Genomic DNA, 19,585 nt, shown 5'->3' on the forward strand with positions numbered 1-19,585 from the left:
CACCTGGAAAAACCAGGTGGGCCCCAGTGACCGAGACCTGATCCCATAGGAAGCTTCCCCCGATCCGCCGGTCTTCCTCCCTCGATGTGCTGAAGGTAAGTTTCACTTATGTGTGTTCAAGGAAAGGGGTCGGACGGGTGGTGGGGGCCCCTGTGGGGGGCAGTGTGAAGGTTGCTGCAGGGGCCCATTGGGGGGTGCAGGGGCCCCTGAAGCAGTAGCCCTGGTGGACCCTGCACCCCCCAGTCTGACCCTGTGCTGCACAATATACAAATGCTGGCACAAGTTAGTATCCATCTTGGTTAATATCATACAAGTTGTGCGGTCATTTCTTTTCGTCAATCTGTAAGTGAACTTTGTTTATTCGACAACATTGTTTCAGGCAGAGTAAATATGAATGTTAGCATCTGACTCACTATGTACAAGTCACCAACATGTTTAGGTGCATGACCATAACTGGGTTAATTTCATGGCGTCTTGCATCCACGGGACCTGCACTTTGCATTGGCATATCATTTGCATACAGAGGTGTAACACGCAAAGAGATTCATGTGAATACCACTTTCTCAGGTTTAATTCCAAGGCTCTCCTTTGTCTATCAGCCCTGTACTCTGCACTTTGAATTGCAATTTATTTAGAGGAAGCTGAACCACAATATACAGGTTTTCACTTGCATTTATAAATTGCACAAGACATGCTCAGGTAACCCACTTGAATATATATGACGGTACCCTTTAGGGCAGTTATCCCCAACTAGTGGCTTGTGATCAACATGTTGCTCACCAACCCCTTGGATGTTGCTCTCAGTGCCCCCAAACCAGGTAGTTATTTTTCAATTCCTGACTTGGGGGCAAGTTTTGGTTGAATACAAACAAGCTTTACTACCAGATAAAGCCCCCTGTAAGCTGATAGTGCCCATAGAAGCTACCTAATGGCCAATATTAGCCCTTATTTGGCACCTCCATAAATACCAGACATTCACGTTTTCAAACTAAATTTGAGTTTTTTGAGAGCAAAAAAATTTAAATTGAGAAAAAAAAGTCTCTGCCATTGCTGAATCACTCACTTTGTGTCACATGCAGAATAATACAATAATATCTCTGGCAAATGTTAAAATGTTCATTACCACTAATCCATACAAAATTCTTTGCTATGCACATTACCATTTACTTTACCACAGCTCAAAATGATAATCTGTTGTTACTCTGGTTCATTTATTTATTCAATAATAGGTGCAGCCACAAAGTCTCTCCAAACTTCACACATTGCGGTTTCGCTGTTCAAGGTGACTTTTCTTAATGGCTTTACTGAATTAATAAGTCTTGGGTGAAATAAAGATGCCTTTATTAAACCATGTACTCCTTTATATTGGTGAAATCTAAGAACTACCACAATTCATACTTTTGTTATTAAATTATCTTATGAGTTAAAAGATTGTGATAAACTTCCCTAAACCTTTAAATTATTTCTTGGATTCTTAAAGGCTGATTTGTCAAAATTCATAGTTGTATTATTTTCATATTTTTTCCTACTTTGATTAATCTTCAATTTAAATTTTTTTAAGTTATTTATGTAAAAATAAATAGTAAAAAAGTGATGACATAAAAAAAAAACCCTCAAATTAATAATTTTCATGTAATTTTCAAAAGATCAAAAAATTTGAAAAAAGTTACTAATTTTTTACCAGGACAGCTCATATTGACTTCTATATGACCCTTATAAGCTTTTAGATGCCAAACTTTTTCTTTTTTTACACAATGGGCCAGATTAAATTCAGTGAGAAAAAGGTTAATCATGTGAAAACTCATTGCAGATTCGATTTAAGATGCAATTTGATTCAGAAAAACTTATCTTATTGTTTACCAGGTGAAAAATCAATTAAAGTCTATGGGAAAAACTGGAATTGAATTAGGAGAAAAGTTTTTTCTTCTCAAATTGAAACCCATCCATAATTGTCACCTAGTAACCCTTCAATTCAATTAGAAAAAGGTTTTTTAATGTGAAAACTTGTGGACAAGATTCAATTTGAGTCGCAATCCAATTCAGAAAACCTCAATGTTTATCATGTGAAAACTTGGTGTGGGAAAAAACTGGAACTGAATTTGGAGAAAAAGTTTTTTCTCCTGGAATCTCGTCTGTGAGTTTTCACATGATAAACCAAGAGATAACTTATTTTTCAATTAAATGAATCTGGCCCAATGTAAAAAAATCATTTTTGTTTTAACCATTATTGAAATTCATGATTAACACAAAAAAACATGAATAGCGGAAAAGAACATATGAACACATTGATAAATAACACCATAATCCAAAAATATTTTCTCAGTTTAAGATTATATAGGAACAGGGATGGGAATGTGATACATTTCTTCATACACCAACCTGAGTACCTTGGGGCTCCTACAGCTGCCACATTGGTAATATGGAAGGTATTCACTGATAGTTACAATTTTAAAAAGAAAGGTGACATTATAACTGTAAAGTGGAAAAATGACAGAACAGTGATCAACACATTGGCTCTTTAATGAGCGAAATCATATCTTTTAGCATTGTATAATATCATTTAGCGAGATTATCTTTATTTTCACTCAGTGACCAGTAATCTAGCCAAGAAGTACAAAGTAATTTCCATTAAGTAATATACAATTTCCTTGTGTAATAATCTTCCATTCTTGAAAAAGAGTAATTGAAAAGAAAGGTTTCTGTTACTGCAGTTAGTTTGTCAGAGAAATGTATTTGCATTATTTTACAAACTATCAAAATTACAGTATTCTGAAAAAGTAATTAAAAAAAGAAAAAAGAAAAAAGTTGGGGAAAACACATAAACTGTTGTCCAAGAGAAATATATTACAGGCAAGAGTGAAAGTATTTTATATGATGTGCTTACATCCAACTCTCTCTATTTCCATATAACCGTACATCTGATACATTTACAAACACACTGTAAAGACCGCCATAAATAATCTTGCTGATAAACAAGGAGGGGATAAAAATATTTGTTTTTGTTTTCATTTGGAGACACTGAAGACATGGATTTTTTTTTTAAACCTCTATTTGTTGGTGCAGTTAATCATTTTTTTCTATCCTCAGTATTTACATACATTTTGTGACCTGCAATGAGGTATCATCCATGTAACAGAAATACGTTGCATAATTTGAAAGGTGATTTGGAAAAAATCTTTCAAACCCTAATAGCATTATAGATAATAATGTTAATTCTGGTTTCTCTGGAAAGATGGTGATTATCTCATATAATTATTGTATTAAATGTCAACAATACTAAATAAACTGCAATTCAGATAACATTTAAAAATCTTAATTAAAAAAGTATGCTCTTAATTAGAATCTAACAAATTTAACTAATCATCATTTGGGATTCACAAGAAGTGCTTTTCATAATTTCTAACATTCTAACGTACTTTTTCATGTTTTAACACAGGATATTGTGAAATATTATTTTATTTCTCCCACACCCATTTAAAACTATAAAGTTTGCCAATTGACTGAGTAATCTTTTATAAAACTTTAATGGGATGAGAACGGTTTTAGTTGTGGCTTAATCAGCAGCACAGCCACCAAGCATACAATTTATCATGCACTTCGTGCTAAAAATATCCACTTTTCTTTATTCCCACAATTTATAGTGACAGCACTTAAGTGGTAGTGGTGTACCTGCCAGGAGATAAACCCTATTTTATTGGCAGGTTATAAAATGGGGCCCCCATTAAGGCCTCAAAAGCATTGGTGCTTTGTGTACTTTTATTATCTACTCAATAAAACTGTTTCAAATAAAACCCAGTGAAAACTATCTAACATTCCATGAGTGAGTCTCTTGTGCATATAAATACAGTACATATAAAGTCTTTGTCCTCTCATTTTATAGCACATGCCAAACATCAATTTGTAACTTAAATTTTTGAACAAAAAAAAAATTACAAAAAAATTAACAAGAATGGAAAAAATACTATCGCTTAGAGCAATTACTTCAATTGCTGCTTTGTCCATTTTCATATTTACATTTTTCTTCAAAATTTGAAAAGTCTTTTTTTTATATGTATATTCATTATGCACTTTGTACTCCTTCACAGTTAAATAACAAGAGTCCCAAAAGCCATGTATTTCCCTTTAAGGTTGTCTACTTTAAGACATCAAAAAATAAAGTTCTTCATCTAGTTTGGCTATACTCTGGTTGTAGAATGTGAGTGTGGATGTGGGTGTGGATGGGGATGGGGTAGAGTGTTATTCTGTCCAGCAGTAAAAGTATTGAAGGCGTGTATGGGTTGAATCCCTGGTATAGTGTTAGGAATCATTGTTATAGTATTGGGTGTCATTAAAGGGATGTCATCTGGAGATCTTCTCATTGCAAGCGTGTAATCAGGAGGGCAGGCATTTCTAAGGACAACCTCGTGTGGATGTATAGATTCACATTCATGATCTAAGTCTGTGTGCTTCATTTGTAAAGACATTATTTCCTCTTCTTGTGCATGGGCTATATCATTTGCTGTAGTGCGCTGGGGGCTACACCTCCGATGAACATCATGTCTCCTTTTATCCTTCTTGTAGTATAATGCTGCAAATGCCAAAATGTTAAGGAAAAGCAGTGATGCTCCGACTGCAATTGTAACACTGAGCTCAGTAGAATAGTCTCTTTCCAATGAAATTGAGCTTGGCTTTTGTTTAAAATTATCTTCACTGACAGTAGGAAAGGCTGATGTTACTGGTACGGTATTGCTCCCTGTAGGCTTAGATGTTATATCTGTAGAAGGGCCTTTAGTTGTGGTCAGGTCATTCATAACATGAAGGCGTGGTACAAGCTCTAACCAAAGATTCACTTTGGTCGCCCTATAGTGCTCTTTAACTCTAGGTTTTAACCCAATGTGAAGATAGAGCTGGTCTTTCTGTGAATATCTAGTCCAAGCAACTTCTTCAAATCTGTTTGGTTTTGTATGTATGAATTTTGTATCCTGTGGCACAGGCTGATTTGGATCACTGCAAAAAAAAAAAAATATTGTTTAAAAATTGTTTAAGAAACCTTCATATCAGTCCGACATCTATTTTTAAAGGAACAGAATAGGTAAAGGTGGCAAAACTGTTCTAAAATGGTTGCTTGCATACATGCAAAAATATACATACTTACATACATACATGCATCTAGATTTATTAAACTTACATTTAATTATAGCATATGTAGCAATGGTAGGTGCATGTATCCTTAATGGGCACTATCCATTCCAGTAGTCAAGAGAAGAATAGCATACAGCACCTTAATATCGTAAAATGCTTTTATTGGATACACATGGCATGACCTCGGATAAAGCAACATTTCAGGTCTCACTTGGCCTTTTATCAAGCTTAAAAAAAAGTCAAGTGAGACCTGAAACGTTGCTTTATCCAAGGTTGTGCCATGTGTATCCAATAAAGGCATTTTATGATATTAAAATGCTGTATGCTGTTCTCTCTCTTTTTCTATGTTCAGGTTATCTTTAAAGGGAAACTATAGTCTGGTAAAGAATTAAACTAGAAATACTGCTTTTACATTTATATTTTATTAATCCAAAATCCAGTTACCAGATCATTCTTTTAAAATGGATACCTACAACATATGTATTTGACTTTCTTTTTTAAAAGCATAACATTATAAATGTGAGTGCCGTGAGTGGGGTGTTATTATTTTACTATATAAATGAGTTTACCAATTTATCCTTTTCATGTTGGACACTTTAAAAAGTAACGCTGGGATGTTCTTAAATAATTTCTGTCCTGCAGATTACCTAGGCCAAGCTAGAAATACTTTGCATTCTGCAAAAAGAATTACAGGGAATTACAGGGACCAGTGTCAGGTCCTATTTGAAGATGGTCTAGACTTGGCCATGTTTGCAGATGACACAATAGTTTAAGTTGTGGTATCACCGTTTCACATTTTGTTATAGTGCTGAAGCAGGCAATTGTGAAATCATGTCAGATTACTTGTTATAGTTTTGATATTTCTAGACACCAAAAATAAGTGTTGAATTCTAGAAGGGCATTTTGATGGCAGTTTTATTTAAAAATACAACAATATGGTCATTATGTAAAAATATATAAGGTGATTCTCACCACAGAGTTTTTGATTGACTGCTAGGATTATATCAGATCCCTGCTATAGACCAGTTAGACCTTGTTAGAATTTATCAGTGTAGAGTGAGTTTTCTGATTTGCATTTCCCTTTGCCAGGCAAGCAGTTTCATGGGAACATTACATTTATAATAAGGAAAGCACAATTGAAGATCAAAGCTTAGTCTACTTAGAATGCAAAACAGCAAAAGAAATTTTGGAATTCACACCTGAGGACACTGCAAACCAGGATTCATTCACAAGTCAAAAAGTGTGATGCCTTTTTAGCAAAAAATTGCATACATTATCTCAGACTACCAGTTTAGGAAACTACTGAACTGCCATTTTTGGAGGTAAAAAATAAATATATTTCCCCCGTGTTTTTCACACCTTTTAATACCTGCATTGTTCACCCCCTGCAGTGTTCACACCTCAGGCTCAGACTGTAATCACTCCCATTGTTCACTTATTCACACCTCAGACATAGGTACTGTAGGCAGAGTATGGCACATACAGCCAGCATAGGTCAGGGAGGGTATGGCACACACAGGAAGGGTATGGCAGGCAGAGTATGGCACACACAGGCAGGGTAGGGCAGGCAGAGTATGGCACACACAGGCAGGGTAGGGCAGGTAGAGTATGGCACACAGAGGCAGCATAGGGAAGGCAGAGTATGGCACACACAGGCAGGGTAGGACAGGCAGAGTATGGCACACACAGGCAGCATAGGACAGGCAGAGTGCTGCCTGTGTGTGCCATACTCTGCTTGCCCTATGCTGCTTGTGGGAGGTGAACCTGGCAGGGGTTTGTTGTGGGAGTTTGTTAGCAGTTGTAAATAGCCATTAAATGGTTCCTAAGGTGTGTAATTATGTACTGGGGGTTGCTCTGCTATCCACAGGGGAGGAGGAGGCATATGGAATTTAAGGGTATATCTTAATATGACATAATTCTTTCACATATGAATGATGGTTGATATCCCCACAGTAAGGACCAAGCATTTGGGATTTTGCTGTGCTACCACCATTGTGATAAAATAGGTGTGGTTTGAAGTGGGTGTGGTTTCAAAAAGGGGAGTGGTCAAAACTGGCTTCCATTAGTGGCCCTCCACCATGTATGCTAGAGAAATTCCGGCCCTCGGCACCGTAGAAGTTGGACAGCACTGATATAGGGGAACCCTGGAGCTGTTACCACTCTGAACCTGGTAGAAGCTCAGGGGTTGCCACACTGAGTTGCGTCATTAAGAGAACTACAACCAATTAATCAGGTGCAAACTGATTTATGCTTTCTTAATGGCATGGCAATGTTTGAAAGGCAGGATGTTTTCACTTACCAGTATATACATGCTAATCAAAAAGGTACCATTGGGCTAATGACTGTTAGATGAAAAGTATTTTTTCATTTTCTAACTCTAATATTTTGATTTAACCTTTAGCTTACTTTAATATGAGACCACAAAGAAAAACTGAGGTATATCATTTGTACAATGTAAGCTGTTTACATAAGTCAATATTTTGATACTGTTGACTGCTTTATGATTACTTTGTGCTTGTTTGGAACATAATAACAATCATATTTGTAACTTACCCAGTTTTGGCAAAGTTTGTCCAATATGTCATCACTACAGCACTAAGCATGACATCATTCTTAGAGAAGTTGCATGGAAATAACTCTGTAGGACCTATCATTGGAATCCCAAACACATATGGAATTTCATCTCCGTGGGATGCATCTGCCCAAGCAGGCACTTGGTCTGTTTGGCAATGATGATAAAAGGCATAAAAGTATGTGGGTGAACCAAAGTTTGAATGTAGATCAGCAGTTGCCACAGCTGGTGCAACCCATTGATGGTCCGTAAACAAAGCCAACAATGTTTTTCTTCTGGTTTCTGGATTATTACGATCTGCCCAATCTGTGTACATAAACTTGATTGTTTCCCTCAGTATATCTTTACCTTCTGTATAGCCATACAAATTATCCACAAAATTGGAAACTGCAAAGTCAAAATCACTGCTTGAAACACCATCTTCATGATCCACAGTACTTTCTACAAATTTAAGGCCTTCTCCCTGATTAACTCCCAACATGATATCATAGTTGAGGAATTCACCTTGTTCCATCAATACCTGTGGGTCATCGGGTATAACATCTCCATCAATAACTGGGCCAAATGCTATATGATACCGCACTGGCTGTATGTCTTGGTCTACAAGTTCTCTATAAGGCTTCTTCTGTAGACATTCCACAAGCTCCCCTGAATCTGACATGTTGCACCCAACTTTTGTGGCCAGAATCCGAGCATATTTGGCAGGCTGGAAGCTAACTGCCCAACTAGAAAGGGCTGTTCCACTTTGTGCAATTGCTCTTTGAAAAAGTCCTGTAATAAAACATAAAAAAATATATAAGCCAAGATAGATAATTGTAACTGGAATTGATAGGTAAATGCCCAGATTTGCCCTGAAAATATGCAAATTGGTAAGTAAATTGGTAAGTAAGTACCTCTACAGAGCTCATTGGGAATTGTCTCTAACAATTTATTTATGTATTAATTGATATAAAGATATTGTACATGGAAGAATTAAAATGGCTATGCTGAGACAAAGGAAACACATCCTCTAAACAAATATGCATTAAATCCAGGTCTTATGTGAAAGAAAAGAGAAAAGCACTGCACATAATCCACATGGGCTTATATGGAGACAATATTCAGTTGACTTGAATATCCTACTTTTGAAAATATGCCCTGGGTCTCTCTGATCCTTTTCTGATCAGCATAAATAGAAAATATTGCATTTAAACACATCTTTTAGTGTAATAATTCTTGATTTTTATTTGCCAATATATGCTTCCAAAAAAATATTCAAGAGGAAAAAAAATAATGGAAAAAAAGGAATGACAATAAAAAACACACTAGTCACTAATATTATTGCTATGCAGAAACAAAATAAATAATAAACAAATATAAGAGAAAAAAAATAGAAATAAATAAAACGGTAACAAATGGCAGAGGCATGCAAACACCAAAAATTGTTCAAATTTGCAACTTGCATAGTACCTTTGGTTGAATTGCTCCAGCGGTTACCTTCTGAATAATGGGAAAGAGTCAAAAGATTGACACAAGAAGCACCAGCACCTGATCCAAAAACTGTTATTCTTAATGGATCACCTCCAAAGAAGCCAATATTCTCACTAGTCCATCGTAAGGCTTGAATAAGGTCTAACAGACCATAATTTCCCTTTGAAGCTTGATCACCGGTGCTTAGAAAACCTACACACAACACAAAAAATAGATTATGTATAAAAATCTATTTCTCAAAAAAACCTTTCATTTTAGATAAACACAATATATAAACATAATGTTAACAATCTGAGAAATATATACTTTTGACTTTACTTCTTTACATCTGACTTTTTACTGTAATTCAAGCTTTTTTGTGCCATTTATTTTTTGTGTTTCTGAAACTGAATTTTGTAAAATGTATTCAGCACAAAAAACTCAAAGTTTGTATCTAAAAACTGGCAAATTCAAGAAGTCAATGAAAGTAGCATAAACCAGATTTAAACAATTTTTCAATTCAAGTTTTCAAAAGTGATTAAAAAATTGGCAGACTCATTGAAAATGATGATTATAATGTGATTTCACTGCATTTAGGTTGTTTTTCACATCTTTAAACAATTGAGATTTTTGAAATTTGATTTTATTAAATTAATAACACTCACATTCAAGATTTTTTTAATGAAAAAAAAAACTTGAAATTCAGTTTTTGATAATATGAATATCCTTACATATGAATGGAATGAAAAATGTTTATTATAATAAGCATCATATTGTAGAAGAATTCAGAGCAATGGGATGCATTTTTGGTGTATGGTGTTGAATCAAATGCGTCACTTGAAAATGCTCCAGTGACCAGCTGAAGTTATTTTAAAATGTTTTTGACATGTATGCGTTCACTTGCCACTTCCACATGCCTTTCTTTCACTTTTTAGGTTTTTTTTTTTTACAATTGTTCATTATTGTTTGTTTTATTGCAAACTCTATTTACCAATTTTTTATTTTGGACACATAATTTGGCTAAATTTCCTTTTTCTGTTTCCCTTGGTGCTCAATAAGACAAATGGGGGAATTATCACTTTTTTATGGTACAGAATTTGTACCCTCACATAGTGACAAGTGGTTGCAGTGATTGTTTTTATGACTGCAATTATTTTATTAAGGAGAAACACAATTCATGGATGCTTTGACCATATGTTCTGAGCTCTAACCCTTGAAGCATATCAAATAGCAACAATTCATGGTCATCCTCATCAAAAGGTACAAGAACTCATTCCATTTGTCATTTGAGCACATAAAGACAGATCTACCTTCTAATATTTTCTCACTCACAAACAGGTTGTGTCCTCAGGTCAAGAATGAAGTAATCAGCACAGTGTGCAATGCAGAGGAACTGACAGTAAATCTAGCAGCCTCATATCTAATAGACTTTTATGACAGTACTTCTTTCCCCAGAGGGCTCATCTTTAACCTTTATATTCACCTTTGTTTTCCATGATAATTAGAACCTGAAAAGGCATTTCATTATTGTTTGTTTTAATAAAATTTTAGTGACACACCAAGTGAATAAAATAAATTCCATGGGAGTGGATTTAAATTACCATATTTCACACTGTGCAGAGGAAGAATAAAACTCTGCAGTAATACAGTTCTTTGTGTACTAGCATGATATAACTCAGTTTGATATTGTTCCTCTATCAAACCTAGTGTGTTTGTGTATGTTACTGATGTGTCATTTATAAGGATATTTTACAGTTTGGCCCATGTGGAAATGTTCAATCTACAGATTATATATATATTATACCGCTTGGTCCGCACTCCCATTACTCGCTCTCCTCTATACACTGTTGCAGGGTGCTGCACATGGTTGTAACTTGTATTCAATCCAATTAATTATGTGCACTCCTATATCCTTTCAGTTCATTTATTGTTACATTACAAAATTTAAAAACATCAACGTTTCGGTCCAGGTCTAGGACCTTTATCAAGATGTTAAACCCCAAAATCCATACACACACACCTTTCAGACAATCAAACGCCCTGGGTGCTGGCCAAAGAACAATAAAGGAACAGACCTGAGGAAGAGCCCAGTTAGTGCTTGAAATGTCAGATCTTTTCCAATAAACACGTATTTGCTTTTTCCTAAGTCCCCACTCTGTTCCTTTGTATGTATACAGTATAGGTATACAGTATATATATTCAGTATATATATATATATATATATATATATATATCCCTTTAGATGTGATGAAAATGTGGTTAAAAAATGTAGAAACCTTTTCTCGTGAACAGGTATAATTAAAATGTAAAGAGAGTAATCCCTTATGAAAAACTGTGTTGGTATTTCTGTCTCTTGAAAGTGTAATCTTTTAAATAAATAGTCCTAGGATAAAAAATCCCCTTGAAATGCACTGTTTTCTTATCTTTTAATACAAGAGATTAATCGCCTGTGCAGCTATGTGTTTAGATCTTAATGTACTGCTTGACACTGCATTTTTTTGTCTAAGACTTTGGTTAAAAGCAATTTAATTATATTATCAAGTATGTGTTTGTGTGTTTGACATAAAATGTGTTGAAATATTAAGTTTAGATTTGCAATACGTGATATTATTTTTAAGAAAGGGGCACTGTAATACAAATCTCAAATTTTGCTTGAATTTTCTATTTGTCAATTTGTCTATTTGTCAGAATCGGCTTTTATGCAGGTGGGCAGTAAATACTACCTGCTGGTTGCTGTGGGTTCCTAGACCTTGTACAAACTTAGTGACTAGTCCATTAGTCTTTTTCAGATTCTTCCCACACACACATAGGATAGATGTTAGTAAGTATTCAATAGCAGCATCATAGCTCTTCAAATTCTTGAATAAGTCACTAAAAGTTAAAAATGAGTATGAGGCCTTCACAATACAGTACCCTCCCCAAACAACCTCCATTCTGCCCCCCACATGCAACACTTTGGGTTGAACTCCACCCACACATCACCCCATGAGACAATAGCTCATATGTATGCAGGGAGGTTCACTGCACCAAATTAGGTATATGCCCCCTACCCTTGCACATGTGCCTCTTCTGCCTCCCCCCTCTAGTTTTGGTCCATACAGAACCTAACAAGTATGTTTTTAATGTAATAGATATTACAGAACATATAAATACCAAATTAATATCACTGTATAAAAAATATGTGTGTATTACATCCAACATTAATTTATATAACCTATATCTGATTTTAATACATACCTCAGAATATTGTTTTATCCCTATCTCCTCTTTTTATCTGGCAAAGAGTTTATAATACACTTGTAGTGGACAGAAAAGCCAGGATGTTGCATACAATATCTATAACAAATATTAGCTACATGAATATTTTCTTATTTTAACACCTGAATATTCCTATGTAGCCATTCACAATATTTATCAGGGAAGGTATTTGCCAAAATACTCAGAGCTGCGCTGCTGGAACCTCCCACTGCTTACAGATGGACATTTTATCTGTGTGTGCAGAATTAGCCTTCCACTTAATTAGCATTTCATTCTGTGGCTTAACATTTGTCACTGCACATGGGATCATTTATTTCTATTAGATACAAGTATGTGGATCAATGGAAACTATGAGTGATATTATTTTATTTTTAAGAGGATGTTATTAAACTTGTTTTTATCATGTGCTTACTGTTTCCTGTAATTCCTAATGTTGAGAGCAATGTAGAAATAAAAGATCTTTAATTTCAGAAAAGTGAACAAATGGAAAGTCTTAAAGTGTTTGTGTCACTCATAGTTCTTTGCTATATGCATTAATTAAAATAAGTCTATATTGGGTTTTTTTCAAACTGCAGCATGCCTAGTAGATATAGGACTTTGGAGCAATAAAGTAATAGGGCCCAAATTACTTTTTAACATTTGTTTTGCAGGCATATATTAAAATATTTACATTTGGTCAAAATTCCACTGAAGTCAGAATACCCATAAGACCAACTTTACTAGAGTGCCCTCAATAGCCTCTAAGTCTGTGGACTAATGTTCAGATACAGAGAAGCTAGCAATGGGGGGCAGGGGGGGGGTTCACAAAGATGTTGGTAAAGGAAATAAAAAGTCATAAAAATGTGAACTTATTCACAAACCAATTTTCCATCATTTTTCTGCCTCCACTGGCAAGTTTCAAAAAATGTTGTTAAAAAGTGGACGTAGCTATTCTGTACAACCTTTTTGAGAATTAGTTGTACCCACAACAGTTTTTTCCATGCCAAAATGTCTCTGCCAAATCCATAAAACCATAAGATATCTTCTGTCAATTTGTTGGTGCTTATGACATTTTTACAATTAGGCAACCAACACTTTGATAACTGTGTACTTACTGACACTTTGTGAATTCCTCCCCAACAACAATACCAAAAATGTGTGTTTTCCATGTCTTTTTTCATATTTTTTTTTTACAAAGGATGTTTTCATCAATCACTTGGCATTTATAGTTTTAGAGAAAATGAGTTTAGTCATTATTTCATTCATTATTTCATCATAAGTATGTGTAGGGTACTCTAAGGGCCAAGCTGTAATGCACAGTAGCAAGAAATTTGTTAAAAGGAACACACGCAAGCCATTTCCATTTTTCAAGCACAAAGGTACAGCGGTTTATAAAGAGTCTTAATCAAAAAAAGCTTGGTCATTATACAATTCCAATAAATCCCAACCATTCTGTTTAGCGAAAGGTGGAAAAATATGCGTGTAATCGTGGAACTGTACCATAAGTACCTAGCAAAAGCTGCAACATACTAGCATATTGAAACAGTGTAGGCAGTATGTAGCACAGTATGCATGAACCCTAAATTCTTAGCAACTATGTAAAACATTTGTGTAGGTTGTACAAGAACTTGTCTCTGTTCAATGGAAAATAAAAGGATTTCCATCACATGCAAGTTAGCTGAGGCTGGAATCATTTCAGCTACATCTGTGGTAATTTCACATTGGTGCACTTCAATTAAGGAATAATAAAGCAGCGAAGTAATTTATACTCATAGATTAGATGTCGTCTGTGAAAAATTACTGATTAACTCCAACTCTCTGGCGTATTGCAAAGCTACTTAATGGTGGTCTCAATTCCCACCAACCATAATATCCATTTAAAAACATTGCAGACTTTTGTTTCCAGAATTCATATCTTAATATATCAAACTGTATTATATATATGTGTGTGTGTTTATTGTACTTTGTTACACACTCTGAAGTCTGCAACAAGTCAAACCATTCGACAGCCTAAATATTTAATTGCAGCCCATATTTTCCCCACTCGCTATACAGTTCTATTTATGTTTCTATTCTGTTTCTATTTCCTTTTTAAATTGAAAAATAGATTAGTATTATTTTGATTTGCAATTTTGAGTCAGATGACTTTTTAATCGCTTCTATTTTTTTCCACTTTGCAGGCCAGTTTTGCAATTTGCGATCGCTTTTTCCCCTAGTGACAGTTTTGCAACCATGGCCTAAATCCTCATTCAACCTAAAGACATTTGGAAACCTCCTAATTAAAAATCAAAAATATGGTTACATGTTTATATTTACTTTTTTTAAAGCTATGGGTGCCTTTCAGTCTTGGCCCTGTCCTTGGTGACTACTGTATTTTATTAGTAGAAACAGTGATTTTTTAATCTATGGTTATCTTATCTTCCTAATATTAGGGTGTCTAGCGTGAGAACACAATATTCTTTAGCTATCAGAAGTAATAAAGGGGAAACAAAACAATAACTAAGTCATCACAGTATGAGTACACTGCACCAACCCCTTTCAACAAGAGCAGTAAAAAATACAGTTAGCAGTTACTTGAATATAGTCACAAAAAGTACAAATGCTTGTTACATACATACAAGCCTAATCTTTTGGGTCTTTAAACAGGACACTTACACAATGGCTCAGGTTTTCTGTGTTATTTTCTAATCTAACTTGCAAGTACAGTAGTGTTCCCATAATGCAAGTGTATGTATGTATGTATGTATGTATAACTTTATTTATAAACAAGGATACGCAGTGCTGTACAATCTTACAATATACACAATTACACACAGGGAGGACAAGTGTTATAATAAATACAATAAATAAGTATAAATACACATGGAATAAGTGCCATGTGGTATGAGACACAGTAGGAAGGAGGTCCCTGCCCCATAGAGCTTACAATCTAAGTGGGACCAAAGCAGAACTGGCATAGATAGCTGAGCTGTAAAGAGAGTGCCCCAAGTATGACACAGAGGGCTGACTTAGTTCTTTATGCTTGAACATTCATTTTTTTATGACTGACATTTTAAACTGATCAATTTACCAGCAAAGGTAAAAATGGCTAGAAATGCTACAGGAGACTTTTAAAGTCCATTTTTTTAGTATCGTGCAATAGATATCATACCACAAGGCTTTTACAGCAGTGCTAAAAAAAAGGTTATCATAACGTAATATTCACTGTGCTTTAATTATCCTTTTAGGGAAATGCTATTATATAAAAGTCTCCTGTTGGATTGCTAGCCATTTTTATCTTTGCTGGTAAGTTGATCAGTTTAAAAAGACAGTTTGGCTGATTAGATTAAAAAAGTTATTTATCATTATCTAAATACTTCAAGAATATATCAAACCTCTGAAGGAATACCTGGTGTGACCTGTAAAATCCCATAGTAGATCAAAAGCAATGTTTAAATATTTTATTTTTACCTTTGTTAATTTGATGAATGTCAAGTCTTAGGCCCGGTCTGGCAATCTGTCAATTCTGGCAAATGCCAGAGGGGCTGCTGTAAGGGCTCGCGAGTCTTTTTCGGCGGTTTGCGCGAAATCGCGCCGCCGCGTCTGCCATCCCGCCGGCGACTTACATGTTCGCCGGTGGGATGGCAGGGGGAAGGCAACTCGGGGAGATTAGTTGCCCGCGAACAGGGAGTTTTGCCGAGGGCGACTAATCTCCCCATGTGCCAGAGCCCTAAGACGCACAGACAATTACTATTTAGTGGGGGGCTGTTCGGGCCTCTGTGTACTTGAAATGCCAGGGCCTATTTTGCATCTGGGCCTGGTCAGTATTGATTGATATTGATAGATATGACACATGGCTGCACTTTGATGCACTAATTCATTATCCCAGATGATACATCTCAAAATCATTATGGATCAATGTATAACAATCTTTAGTACAACACAAGGTCCACCCCCGCCCCCCTTTTTTTTTTTGCAGAGTACTTACAGTCCTTCGGAGGAACAGTGAACAATGCTTGGAAAGATGCTGTCAATATACTGTTAGATACAATAGAGGACTTATTTAAATACTGATTTGCATGCTAAAGATATTAATTTTCATATTTGCTTGTGTTGAAAATTGAGTGATATCAAATGACAGAGAATAGTGAAGAACTGGTAAATGATATTCATAATAAAGAGAGGGAGCATATTTTCAATCTCCTTCATTTCATTTTTATATTATAGTGTATTAATAAAATGAGAGGAGAAAAAACATTTGCCTAACATTTGTTTTCTTGCCTGCAGCATTTTTGCTTATGTATTACAACAGAATTCTTACAGTGTTTGATGGCTGTATATCATTAAGTTGTACTTGCTCTGTGCAGCGCATCATGATTACCAAGAGTCAGATAAATTAAGCTTTCATTCGTAGCCAGATTACTTTTTTATGAAGTTTGTAATGATAACAATTTTGCCTGTTCTGCAATTATAGCATCAAAAACAATTTTAAAAGGAATGTAAGGTATGAACATTCTTGAACTGTCAACATTTAAAAAATGTACAGTGGTTACAATACCTAAGGCAAATGAATAAATAAAATACCCTTTAATTATAGTGACTGGGAAGTGGTGCATAACAATGCTTTGATTACATATAAGGCCGTTCATTACTTTTATTTTCATATTGCAAATAATTTTTTTTCATATACATTTCATTTAAGGTATGGCAAGAATAGTGTCATTACTGCTCTTGCAAACATACTGTTGTCCTCATTTAAAAAATGCAGCACACAGTGCAAAGTGCTAAATCTGGGTGTAAGCCACCATATTTTTTTGCATGTTTGTACTCAGGCCCGGATTTGTGGGAAATCCACTAAGTATCGGGGATAGGGTGGTACAATTTTAGGGGTGGTTTGCCAGTGTCTCTTACTTGTTTCTGAATATCTGGGAATGCAGGAGATTTAGCTGGTCACCAACACTATGGGACCTAACAGAACATATACGCAAACATGCGGGGGAAGTAGAAAAGGTAAATAGAAGTAGGAAAGCAGGAGGGTGTCGGTGCATCGCATGAGTGAGAATTGGCCTTAAGTGCCTGTTTGTACCCTGCTCACATTTTGCACCAAGTGTGTAGGTCTTCATTTTGAAACACAAAGACTTGCACATCGCCAATGATCATAGTGCTACTGGCATTTGCCAATGTTGCATGTGGGCTAGGGGTGTCATGTAGACTTTCACCATCTTGTCCCCTACACCTGCACGCAAAGTACTTAGCGCAGTAATGCTCCACATGCAAGTGAAAGTAAATGACAACTAAGGGCAGATCTTGAGCCACTTTGTGCTCTAGCACTTGCATCTGGTGATAAATGACCACCTACATCTCTGTAGACAGACAGCAGTTTAAAGGTTGCAGTTTAGATACCAATGGTCTGTTTAATCCACTTTACCTGGTGTTTTTTAGAATACTTTACAACAAGCTTATGCATTAGAAAAAATATCAATATTTTATGATCACCTCTTTGACTGAAAGTTGGCCTATATGGTCCTCTAGAAAATATATCAATGTCATAATAATAATGTTCATAATAATGTAGTATATAATCATTATAAACATGTGTGCTTTTAAAGAGTTAGGGACACCCTGGTATGAAAAATTTAACTGATGTCCTGTGCATCTGGATTTGCCAAGATTGGTGCATTTTTGTCCCTTATTTTTCACAAGTTTATTTTAAATAGAAAAATTACTCAGTGAAGTGTCTGGTTGTGTTTTAAACTACTTTAGCTACATATAGAGAGGTTTTAATGAAACAAAGAGCTATTCCCAGGACATCTGGTACTCATGTGATATTAGAATTGTACCTAATTTTGAGCTTCTGTGGCTGCTCCTCTCAAAAAACATATTGTCAACAGATTATTTGTGCTGATGTTGCTTTCACTGTAACTCAGCATTAAATGATCTGATTAAGTACATGTGATTTTAAAAGGATGGGTGGCGTACTTTTGGGCAAATAGTATGTGTTACAATAACATCTAAACTGTTTTTTCAACCCCAAATTAAAGAAGATGCGAGAATGCACTATGCCTTTCTGCCAATGCAATGCAGTCACACAGATTAAATAAGGCAGCACCATTGTGTTGCAATTACCATTAGGGTCAGGCTGACAATGATGTTTCAAGACACCTGTTCAACTGTTTAACTTTCTGGTTACTTGAATTGAATAGAAAGATAAGTTACAAAAAGTATTAGTAACAAAAAAAAAATTATAAGTGACCCCATCCTAAGCATTTTAACTTGAAAGCTGGAAAGAGGCAAAAGAGTAAGTAACTACGTACATAAATTATTAAAATGATCAACTACCCCTTTAAATAGGAATAACAGCCAGCCTATCAGATGTGTGCAATATATTTTTCACATTTTTCTATGGATTTTTACTGTTCAGGCCTGAACATGGAGGCAGCAAGAAGTGTTATAACAGCTGAAATTATGTCAAGCTGTTATTTAATACCTCTGCAGAGTAAAACTCTTACTATCTAAGCAAGATTATGTATTTTTATTATGTATTTTAATTGCTGGAGGTCCCCAGCACAGACAGAGTTTTTCCAACAGTATAAAAAGGACAGGTCTTTACAGAGCAGATTAACAGTTGCAGAAATAATATTATGGCACTTGCTTAGGCAGTGGTATTAGCACTTAAACTTTACAGGTAATGCTACATAAAACAGCTTTCAAACAGAAAGCTAATCCTTTGAAAATGGAATACCCACAAACCAAATGTATTAATTTCTAAATGAAATGCAATCCAAATATCACTCAGCTCATTGCTTTTGTAAATATTTAGTTTTGGAGACATACACGAATGCTGTACACATAGCCTTGGGCTGCAGGTCGATAATGAGATGTGAAGTAGAACACAAATACACTGTGATTTCAGCAACTTCAGGAATAACTGGCAAGTCAGTGAGGAGGTGGTCAAATGTGAAAACTAAACAGAGAATGAAAAACATTTGTGATCTGAAAATGTGGAAATCATTTATTAATGGATGAAATTTTTACTATTAGAGGGGATTTTTCATTCCCTTGAAGATTGCATACTTTAAAGATGAGGATAATGGAACTGGAATTGGAAGCAGTATTAGCTACTGCTACCAGTGATACATATGAAATCTATTATCTGGAAGTTTTAATGCAAATTTATTGTTGATAAATCAGCCCCAAAGTCTACTAAAAATGATTTAACCCAATAGG

General features: G+C 35.3%; 1 protein-coding gene across 8 annotated transcripts in view; it reads right to left on the reverse strand.

The window, feature by feature from the left end:
* Window positions 1–2,502: 2,502 nt before the first annotated feature.
* The window catches only part of nlgn1 (neuroligin 1), a 414,257-nt gene continuing 397,174 nt past the window's right edge, over window positions 2,503–19,585 (reverse strand). For 7 of the 8 annotated variants that reach the window (XM_031901575.1, XM_031901576.1, XM_031901577.1 and 4 more), the window contains 3 exons: window positions 9,143–9,355; window positions 7,675–8,464; window positions 2,503–4,986 (listed from right to left, as the gene is read on the reverse strand). In XM_031901575.1, the coding sequence (XP_031757435.1) occupies window positions 4,176–4,986; window positions 7,675–8,464; window positions 9,143–9,355 (1,814 nt within the window). In that variant the 3' untranslated portion in view covers window positions 2,503–4,175. The remainder of the gene's footprint in view (window positions 4,987–7,674; window positions 8,465–9,142; window positions 9,356–19,585) is intronic. The other variant, NM_001171826.1, reaches the window with a different exon arrangement.

This window comes from Xenopus tropicalis, chromosome 5 (genome assembly GCF_000004195.4).
Source record: "Xenopus tropicalis strain Nigerian chromosome 5, UCB_Xtro_10.0, whole genome shotgun sequence".
Lineage (NCBI taxonomy): Eukaryota > Metazoa > Chordata > Amphibia > Anura > Pipidae > Xenopus > Xenopus tropicalis.